Source organism: Triticum urartu, chromosome 6 (genome assembly GCF_003073215.2).
Source record: "Triticum urartu cultivar G1812 chromosome 6, Tu2.1, whole genome shotgun sequence".
Lineage (NCBI taxonomy): Eukaryota > Viridiplantae > Streptophyta > Magnoliopsida > Poales > Poaceae > Triticum > Triticum urartu.
This window is the reverse complement of record NC_053027.1, coordinates 471506904-471517746: the sequence shown is the minus strand read 5'-3', so window position 1 is coordinate 471517746 and position 10843 is coordinate 471506904. Positions and strand designations below refer to the sequence as shown.

At 46.3% G+C, this 10843-nt stretch overlaps 2 protein-coding genes across 2 annotated transcripts; both read left to right on the top strand.

Annotated features, from left to right (window-relative positions):
• Positions 1-2745: 2745 nt before the first annotated feature.
• Positions 2746-6059, top strand: LOC125514311 (ATP synthase subunit O, mitochondrial). Its single transcript, XM_048679624.1, has 6 exons — positions 2746-2999; positions 3230-3283; positions 3861-4104; positions 4521-4633; positions 5439-5525; positions 5612-6059. Exons 1-6 carry the CDS (start codon positions 2919-2921, stop codon positions 5729-5731), a joined length of 699 nt encoding a protein of 232 aa, XP_048535581.1. The 5' UTR covers positions 2746-2918; the 3' UTR covers positions 5732-6059.
• Positions 6060-6209: 150 nt separating this feature from the next.
• LOC125514312 lies at positions 6210-7516 on the top strand. The gene has a single exon (XM_048679626.1). The coding sequence runs from the start codon at positions 6720-6722 to the stop codon at positions 7296-7298; it is 579 nt and encodes a 192-aa protein (XP_048535583.1). The 5' UTR covers positions 6210-6719; the 3' UTR covers positions 7299-7516.
• Positions 7517-10843: the final 3327 nt, after the last annotated feature.

The following is a 10843-nucleotide window of genomic DNA, read 5'->3' as shown; positions in this document are numbered from 1 at the left end:
GGAGGATATTAAACAAGCGTGTGATGACATAGCCTTGCGTGATTTTAAGGATAAATTAATCTAGTCTCTAAAGGCTACTGGAAAATATATGGTCAAGTCTTTCTATAACCAACTTGTTATTAATAACTTGAACTTCCCTTTCAAGTATACTGGAAGATTAATTAAGGTCCCTCCCAATATTAAGTGTTTGTTTGGCTTGTTATGAGGAATAGTATCCTTGCTAAAGATAATATCCTGAAAAGGGTGTGGTCAGGGGATTCCAAATGTGTTTTTTGTGGACACAATGAAACCGTGGATCACCTGCTCCTGAAGTGTTCGGTGGCCAAATGGTGCATTACAAAAAATCCTTTGGTCTAGGGGTGCTACCTGATAATTTGAATTCTTTGCTGACCTCTTGGGTTTCTGGTTTTGGCAATGAAAACAGGAAAATATTGTGTGTGGGCATCTTTGCCCTCCTATGGTCTATCTGGACCTGCAGGAATGATATATGTTTTGAACACAGAAGGACACTTAATCCTTTTTTGATTCTTCATAAAGCCTGTCGACTAACTGAAGCTTGGGCTGTATAATAGAAAAATGAGGAAAATCAAAAGGAAATGAAGTGGGCGGTAAAACTACTAGAGCGAGTAACAAGTGAAATCTTCCATGCTTCGAGGGGATGGCATCCTGGAGTGCTGAGAATTGAAGGTGGCTGACTCTGGAAGGTTCTCATGGTTGGTGGGAAGACATACTCTCATTCTGAAGCAGGGGGAGACCGAAGCTTGTGGACGAAGCTTTTGGGGTTATGCTTTTAGGTGTAGATGGTGTTTCGAGACATCGTTCGTTTAAACTTTGGATATATTTTGGGATGATTAGTAGCCGTAGTATTTGGCTCCTAGGTCAGGGGCTTTTAACTCTTCGCGTTGGCAGGTTGGGCTTCCCTAGAGTTTTATCTGTCGGGGGTGGAAGTTTGGGCTTGTCCTTGCTCCCTCGAAGTTGATCTCTGTTGATGTTGTTGTGTTGTGGTGGTGTAAAAACAAGTGTTATGGTTTTTGAAAATCGGAGGGAAACCCCTTTCCATAAAAAGCTAATGTTTTGTTAATTTTTCTTATTATTTTATCGTGTATCGTACTTTTTCGTTGTGTGGCACTAAAACAAGAATATACTACTCATGCTTTTTTATCTATGGTTCATTGGTTTCTAGTGTAAATCAAAGTTTCGTCGTATATCAACAAAAACCAGACACACAAATTTTGACACATTCAATGATAGGTCAATGCATACGGGTGATGGTAGAAAAAAAACTGTCCAGAGAAAATAAAACTGTACCAAAGACCAAGAGCGACTATGTCTCACTTCACAAGCCCGTCTCCCCTCAGGCACCGCTACTTATGGGCCAACCCAAATAGCTTCATGCAGGTTAGTATATTTTTCTCCTTTGTTTTTCCATCCATTCATTTTCTAGTTTTTTTATGTTTTAAAAACATTACAATAACATATCTTTTTAAACTTAAATTACTTTAAAAAACTAAAACCCTGAATTTGAAAAATGGTAACGCGGTGTAAAAATTGTTAACATATTTTTTCAAAAATGTTTATAGCATTAAAAATGTTGTGACTTTAAAAAATGTTCACATGTTTCAAAGGAAAAAATGTAAGTGACATATTTGAAAAGTGTTTATGCAATGTAAAAAATGTTACTGTAGTCCAATAAAAGTTATATTTCATCAAAAAAAATGTATCATCCCATTTATAACAATGTTTAATGCGTATTTGAAAATGTTTCAATGTGTATTTGAAAAATGTATAATAAGTAGTCCAGAAAGTTTTCAAAAAGTAGATAAAATGTTAAACATCTATATAATTTTTTTTCAGATATATACAAAATTTACAATGTGTATTCAAAAAGTAGATATCAAAATGTATATATAAATATCGTTAAATATTTATAAAAAATATTCCCAATGTATTGGAATATGTACAATGTCTATGAAAAAATAGACATGAGTGAAAAAATTAAAAGTAAAAAGGTAAAACCCCAAATAAATCCAATGAAAACCAAAGATGGAAATAAAGAAAACGGGAAGAAAGAACAATAATATGAATGAAAATGAATAAAAATGAAAAACAAAGAAAGAAAACATATGCAAACAGTGAAACTGACAAAGAAAACTCATGCGCAACTATAGTACTAAGTTGGCCTAGTAGCACCACGCCAGAGACGAGACTGAGTTTATGGGCTGTTTGGATCATTGCCCCCAAGGCACCCTACCAAAATATTGGTTGTTGACCAGCTCTAGGCCTTATTTATGCTATGTAATTTCGTCCATGAAAAAAGATGCTGGAATTATGAAGCCCATAATCTAGCTAGGTTTGCTACTACTCTAAATCAGGGGAGACACACATGGCTTGGTCTCCCCCACGTTACTCTTTGTATTCCGATGATTATCAATGAATATAACCTAGTGGATTGTGCTAAAAGAAAATTGGATGCAAGCCGAATAATTGGTGTGCCAACATCTCCACAACAGCTCTAGTGCAATTCTCAGCCAATATTTTGGCAAGGCGTGGGCAGCCGATTCCTACACCAATATTTTGGCAAGCCCGCGATTGGCAAGGCTGGCGCTGGCTCAAACCAAACAGCCCCTAAGTCTCGCAAAGGGCGAGAAATAGTCCTGGCTCCAAGGATGATCGAGCCGAAAAAAAAACAAGTAGCCCTGACGAAGCCCACCAGAGGCCTAATTAGTACCAGGGCCTAAAGGGCTCTGCATCGTCGGTCCGCTCCGGAGTGTTGTGGTGGTTGCCCAGGCGCTCCACTGCGCATCGCCCCCACCTTTTTCATCGCATTCTACGAGACCCGCAGCCTCTTCTCTTCCTCCTCCCACCCGACCCGATCTCCTCCTAGGTTTCGCTCTCCACCACCGCGGAACGAACCGGAAATGGCGGCGCGGCACCTCAGATCCGGCCTCCCGCTCCTCCAAGCCCGCCTCGCGGCCACCGAATCCGCGGCCGTCGCTCAGGTCCCGATTCCCTTCCCTGTCCCCCCTCTTTGTTTGGCTCAATCAGAAGATGCCATTCCCCTCAGATTTCGGTAGCCCGTCGATCCCCTTAGCTGATCTAGGTTCGCCTTGTGTTGCTGACATCCCTGGATAGTTTCCCCCCCATTGATTCAAATCTGTCGTCTCGTCGAATCGATTTCGGTGTGATTTTTTCTTCGGTCGTTGGTTTTGACGTGTTATTTATGATGCAGGCGTCGAGGGGGTTGGCAACGCAGGCGGATAAGCCTAAGGAGAACAAGATCAAGGTAACTCGAGATCAGGCATTTGGTTGGATTGTTGCTGTTGTCGTTGTGTTGCGGTCTGCGGATGTACCAGTTTAGGACCGCGAGATTCTATCTATGTTCGTTGTGAGTGCCGCAGATTACTTTGACGGTCTGGTCAACTTATCAAGGGACCATAAGAATCATGCAACTGTTTATGTTTGCCTGCCTGCCTGCGCAAAGAAATCTACATTTTTCTTGTTGGGATCCCATATGTGATATGTCATTATGGCCGAAATGCCTTGATCTTGAGAAACGTAGCCTTTACTGGTTTTAAACTATTTCATATCCTGTTGGAGTGTAACCATGCTTGTTGCTATCACATACTGCAACAATCACTCAAATTAGTTTACTCAGCGAAGACAGATTGTTCACGTTGCATTTGTTTAGTGTATCAATCGCAGCACAAAAACGTTCATGCCATTGATGGATGTATTCTCTTGTCTTATGTTTTACATAATCTGTTTCAAACTTTTAATACTACTTGTGCAATTCAGTAAATTGGTTACTTGGTGGCTTTGTCTGTTGTTTTGTCCTTACTTGTGTTCTTATGCCATAATAGGTTCCAAAAGCTCTGTATGGTGGCACCGGCAACTATGCTAGTGCGTTGTTCCTTGCAGCAGCCAACGCAAATTCGTTGGAAAAAGTTGAATCTGAGATTCTCGATGTTGTAGGGGCATCCAAGAAGAGCCCTATGTTTTCTCAATTCATGAAGGACACATCAGTGCCTAAAGAAACCAGGGTGAAGGCTATAACTGAAATATTCTCTGAAGCCGGGTTTACTGACATCACAAAGAAATTCTTGTGTATGCTTCCAATCCACTCAACCTCTTATGTCTAATGAAGTTCATTGTAGGTGCTTATAATAAGAGATACTAAGTTATAGTTTTTAGCAGCATGTGCTTTAGTGATGTACCAATCCAAATGCATGGGACTATTTTTAGTTATTTTGTTTCCAATGTTGCTTGCTTTGTCAACAGTTTGCTTTCTTTTGCAGTAATATTTTCAATCAAAGTAACACTGTTTGCATTTCTTATCTGTTATGATGTTGTTTTCAGTTGTATTAGTTAACAACCTAATTTAAGTATCGATCGCAGGAATTTCTTTTCAATTAAGGTACATGGTATCACTGATAAGTGATGATATGCATACAATCTAAAACTTATAGAGAACTTAGTTATAAGGAATTTTATTCGCGTCTAATTTTTTCTTTTATGTGAAGCTGCATTGGCATCCAATGGAAGACTGAAATATGTTGAACGCATTGCTGAGAGATTTGTTGATTTGACCATGGCACATAGGGGGGAGGTGAAAGTTGTTGTCAGGACTGTTGTTGTAAGTTGATAACCTGATATCCCACTATTTATTTGTCTCTTGCTACTAAGAGCACTGTGTGTTTGACGCTGGTCGAATTTCTCAGTGTTCACTTTCATCACATATTAAAGGAAGTTTGATGCATGTGCATATGATTAGCCTTACCTTGATTCTTGGTAACATGAAATGACCAGTTGTTGTCTTCTTTCGTATATTAATTTGTTATGAAGTTCTTGTGCCTTCCTGGTTTACTACTGTTGTTTTTGTTGATATGTCCCTGTAGTTAGCTATAACCTATTCTTTCAAGCTGGAAGTAGGGTTGCCTTCTGCTCCGCACCAACAGAAACCAACTGCAACTAAAATGCTTGTTAGTTGGGTTCTCTCCTTTCATGTGCCTAATAGTATGGCATGATCCAGTGAACTAACAAATTGCTGCCTTTGGGGGTTTAGTACTCATTGAGATAAAATAGGATTTTTTTTGTTTGCAAAAATGTTTAAATGCAGATAATATTTTAGAAGTTACCTGCATGAGCTAAAATTCATTCCTTAAAATTATAAAGTTGAGTTGAATTGATCCGAAACTATTGAGTTGGAACGTTTGTACTTGCCATCACTCAAAGTTCAACTCTTAACAGGCTTATCTTAGAATTCCTGCCATATGTTAACGAGGAGCTATTACCTTGATAAATTGTGGAAAACTTGTCATGTTTTTTAAGCTGGTTTGTCAATGCGTGGATGCATTCTCTGTGCAACTTCTGTTATAGATCCTGACTGTGTTGACAATAGTTTGGTTTTGGTTGCTGACTTATCTGTTTTGTGCTGATAGCCACTTCCTGAGAAGGAGGAGAAAGAACTTAAGGAGACCTTGCGTGATATCCTTGGGAAAGACAAAACCATCTTGGTTGAACAAAAGGTAAGTCCTTGATCCACAAGGTATCTCTATAGCATGTGAGGTGTCAAGTAATATTGAACAAACTTCAAATTGTACTTTCTCTGCAGATTGACCAGGGTATCATGGGAGGACTGGTGATTGAATTTGGGCAGAAGGTGTTTGACATGTCGATCAGGACTAGGGCGAAGCAAATGGAGGCATTCTTGAGGCAACCCTTTGACATCTAACTGCCTTTTGGATCCAAATCAACACCAGAGTGCAGTGGTTGCGCCGCTGAAGGTTCCCTCATGCCTGCTTCTTTGATGTGGTCTTGAAATAAAAGCTTTCCTTTACAAGAGAACAGCACTCTGTTTTATTTTGTCTTGTGGGTTAGGAAGAAGCCTGCTGAACAATCTTTAATTTCCTTTCTACCAAAAACATGGATAAAAACATGAAGAGAGGTCATGGAAAGTTTTTAATTCAAGTGTTTGTAATTTTTGTTTGAAGTGCTCTCTTTTACTCGTATTCAGTGAGTATGAATTGTGAAATAATATGATGACAGTACATTTTGCTGCATTTTCCCATGAGCATTGGTTGAGCCTATCAGATATGTTAGATATGGATCATATCTAGCGCCCCAACCTACACAATGAATCTATATAATTTTCCTTTCACAACCATAGTGATCGGGACTCCCGGAATGACGCCGACTTCATCTAAAAGGGGAAAGTTTGTCTACGCTAGTTGACTGAAACCGCCACATTTCTCATGTTGGATGTCGGTTCTCTGCAACTGGCAGCTACCCGATCGACTAGTCCAAGAATAGCTCTGAAACCGCACCCTTTTTGTTCGACGATACACGGAAATCCGTTAACCAATCCACCCCGAGACACAAGAAAGGCCATGCATAGCAACACGTGATGCACTCACATAATACGCGTGGGTTGCCCCGACGCGTGCCGCTCGCTTCCTGGATGCGTAGACCAAACTTCGGTACAAGAAACACCTTAGCTCTGGCTGGCCTAATAAGCGGGGTGGCATGAGTTGGCTTGGAAGAATCAACGAGGGCGACCCCTCAAGTCACTCGAGCTGCCGAAGCAACCCAAAGCCTCCGCCTCACTCTTCCAAGCAAGCCATGCAGTTAGGCTAGCTAAGTAGCCAAGCTCTAGCGGCTGCCCATTCCTCCGTCCATGCCCTCCCCCTCTCCTCCTCCTCCTCGTCGTCCCGCCACCACCGATGTCTTGCGCGGCGGCGGAGGCCGGGCTGGTGGCCATGGACTGCGTGGTGGTGTGCTGCTGCTGCCCGTGCCTGGTGCTGCAGATCACCGTGTTCCTCTTCGTCCGGCTGCCCCGGAAGGTGGTGGTCAAGTCCAAGAGGGTCTTTCTGCGGCGATGGCACAGGAGGAGGAGGAGATCGGCATCCGCCGCCGCGAAGAGGCTCTCCAGAAGCGGCAGCACGGCCTCGTCCTCCGGCATGAGGCGGCTCGAGGAGCTGCTGGACGGCGATTTCAGAGCCACCTTCAGGGATATCAACGGAGGGGAGTGCAGCGGCAGCGACGGCGACGTCCGCGGTAGCTGGAAGGAGAAATGCTTCGCCATGGACGACTACGATGGCGGTGTCGGCTGGAAGCAGAGGTGCTTCGCCGTCGACAGCTGCGACGACGACGGCGTGTGGGAGGCGCTGGTGGGGCAGGAGGGGCTCTTCTGGTTCGGGAGCTTCTGGGGCCGGACGGAGCAGGGCGACCCCGTGTCTTCCGAGGATCAGATGTACGCAGGCTTGAGCCTGCCGGTAGTTCTAGAGAGAGTGCGGGATTAGGCACCGATGATGATGCAGTTTGATGCAAGCGGCTTGCATTGCAGCTTCTAAATGAGGTTTCTACTTTTCCATCCGGCCAAGGATTTTATCCAGAGTAGCAGCTATTACATCATTTGGTCAGTGCACTGACCCCCTACTGTACATATGTTATCATCATGGTACGCCTATTATCAATCAAAGGAACAATTCCTGAACAATAAACAGCGGGTTTCAGTTTAATCACTGCAGAGAGACAGATAGAGACCGGAAGAGCAGTCTAGAAATAGTTCGAGTTAAGAACGCTGATCCTTCTCCGGACCTGATCCTCGGAGGAAACGGTTATGTAACCACGCCTTTTGGGGCGGCAAAGCTGTGTAACCACCTCGTGTTGCTTTGTTCAGTATACCTGGTTTGGACGTATATACTTTGCCCACCCGGTACGCCCGTGCGTGCGTTTCGTGGTGCACCTGGACCGCACGTCGTCGCCGCGGTCGGCATCGGTCAATCGGCCGTGACAGCAACTTCATCCCGTAGCTGTCTCGCTGATGATTGATTGCTTGTTGCCCGCCAGCTGCACGGGCCGAGACGAGGGGTACGTACAGATCAAGTCACGCAAAACGGACACGCTTGCCTGATGACCACCGCGCTCTACTCTACCCTAAAGCAGCCGCGATATCAGGCGTACGCGTATGGCGACTCAGATGAGCAACTGGACGAAGATCTCACTGTTCAGGGCCCACCTGCACTGCACGTGCAGCTCCACTCCACGGGCACGGCTTCGGCCCTGCTGCAACTGCGCCGTACGCCGAATAGCAAGTCGCCTCGGCCGAGGAGATGCCCGCGGTCGCATGCAGAATCCCTCGTCAGCCGCGCCGCGGATCGCCTTGGCCGAGGAGATCCTCGCGGTCGCGGCAGCCCGAATCCTTCGTAACCCGCGCGCGCGGACGCTCGCGTCTCATCCGTGCCGATGCCGCGGAAGTGCACCGCGACGCCGACGAGAAGACGCACGCCCCACCCGGCCACCCCGGCGCCGAAACGTTAGGGCATGTCAATGCTGACCTTCAAACCACCGTAATGCATGGTCTGGACGCTATTTTGCCATAGAACATGGTCATGTATTAATCTACAGGTCTCTTTGTTGTCAGTGGCGAAGCTAGCAGCGAGTTACGCCTAGGGCTAAGCAAGGTTGAACATCAAATTCTTCAAATTTTCAGTACTTTGTAGAAAAGGATTATAAAGAATCTTAGTATTAGGCCTAGGGCTATAGCCCTAGTTGCCCTAGGCTTGTCTCCGCCACTGTTTGTTGTGGCTGCTCCACATTGACGCCGGCTCAGAACGGACGCGACCTCTCATTGATGAGCCGGTCGGCATTAAACACAGCGCCAGTTGGCTCCTCGCGTTCATCGGCTATTTAAACGAGGCAGGCGCTAGGCAAAAACTGCACCATAACTTCGCTCCCCAGCTCCTCCTTGCAGCATATTCTTCACACTCTTCATGGCATCCAATGAGCAGGAAGAGGTTTTTTTTGGCATAAAAGCTGGCTGAGTGGCCCGCCTAGCCCGCCGGATACGAGCTAGGCAACTCGCTGCTCCACCTCCCTCGTCGCTCGAGGCCGCTAATATCACGGGCGAGGCTGCAGGCGCATGGAGGAGCAAGTGGCCACTCCAAATCGATGTGTGGTTCAGCAACTCGCCGCTCCAAGCCAGCTCATGGAGTCGCACGGCGGCACGAGCAAAGTTATTGTCGTGGACGAGGCAGTGTCGTACCTCTCCTCCCGCGCCATCCACCATCAATGTGCGCGGAACTGCGCCCTGCCGGCGAAGAAAGAAGTTGGCGTCGTGGTGGTCAACAAGGCGGCCAGCATGTCCGCGGCCGCCGGCGACAGCCAGGAGAAGTAGATCATCGGAGGCCGTTGCAGCCTGGCTCCCATGAAGGCCAGCGCCGACACGTCGCCGGTGTGCACAACCGGTGTCTTGCCCTCTTTGCAGTCCATCGTCGTCCCCCGCCCCCAAAACCAATCTTGATCCGTGCTTCACGGAAGCGGAGGCCACTCCGATGAGCAGCGCAGCCGGACATAGGGAAAGTATGGGGAAGCGGAGGCTATTATTCCCCTCTCGGTGAAGCATATTCCTCCAACGCATATGGCAGTCCGATGAGCGGGCTGCTGGACATGAAGAAGACATGTCAGCGGAGGGGGCGGGGCTTCATTTTCCGAGGCTCATGGTCGATCGAAGATGGGGAACGGGCACTGGTGATCATTTTAGTCTATGTTTAGAGTCCTGTCTAGTTGAAAAATGTCTAAATGTAATGAATTTGCTCCGGTTTAGATAAAAATCATCCGGTTTTATGTAAAAAACATATAAGTGTGAATGAATATTGTTCATTTTATTTGATTTTGAATCAAATTTGTTCATTCTCATTGAATTTCATTTGAAATATAATCGGACATATGTGGCTAGCTTTGGATGGCCGGATCCTGCATGAGTGTCACAGACTGGTCCCCTGTCCGCGGATAGATGCAGGAACAAATTTCCGGGTCAATGTTGAAAATGCCCTTATAGGGGTTTCTAACCGATCCCCTATAACCGGTTAGAGGAGTAAAAAAATTGATTTTACTCCTCTGACTAGCACCTAGACGATCCTCAATAACCATTAGAGGAGGATAATTTATTCTCCGCCCCTTATCTCTAGCCTATATTTGCTCGGCCGCTACTGCTTGGAGAACCCCCCCCCCCTCCGCTGCCTCATCCCCCCCACTCCTGTGCTGCATCTACGCCGGCCTCATCCTTCCCGCCCCCGCCAGCTACCACTCGCCACTGCGGACGCTTCGTAGTGGTCCTTAACCACCCGGAATTGTGCCTCTCTCGCCCCGTGCGCGGTGCAAAATTGATAGATCTACGGCTGATGTCGCAGCCGGATTTGACGCACCCAGCGGCCGGCAATTGCGTCTTTGTCATGGATTGGCCGGGTGCCGAATCGCATAGCCCCTGCAATGCCTCTGCGCCGCATGCAGGTATGGCATCCTCCTCTAATCGCTTGGATTTCACTCATGCAAAGAAGTGGCTTGTGAAGAAAAAAAGATCATCGATGATAGGGACTATGAGACGGCAAGGTCGGCTATGGCAGCAATGAAGCACGCGGCAAGGATGTAGGCATAGCAGGAGGGGCAGGACGCAAGGATGGCGGAGGAGCAGGCGGCATGGATGGAGTGCAGGAAGTGATCCGTCACGCTCGAGCATTGATTTCGTTTTGGTATGGCCGGATTGTTGAACTATAATTTATGTTGCTTTATTGTGTTTGTTTCGAACTATTGATTAAATTGAAATGGTTTGTATCGTATGATCGACGTGCATGAATCTAAGAATCCACATTTACAAATGTGGATATGCGACAATCCAAAATGTATACAGAGAGCATGATTTGCAAGTGTGTGTAGATGCTCTAGGGGGCCAACCCCCTACTAGGCGGGCAAGAGGCAACGGGGCCCGCGTCTCCTGCGGCAGCACGAATCTCAAAGCGCAGCAAAGGCGTGGCCGGGCCTCTGCCACTTGTCCCCTCACGTGGCC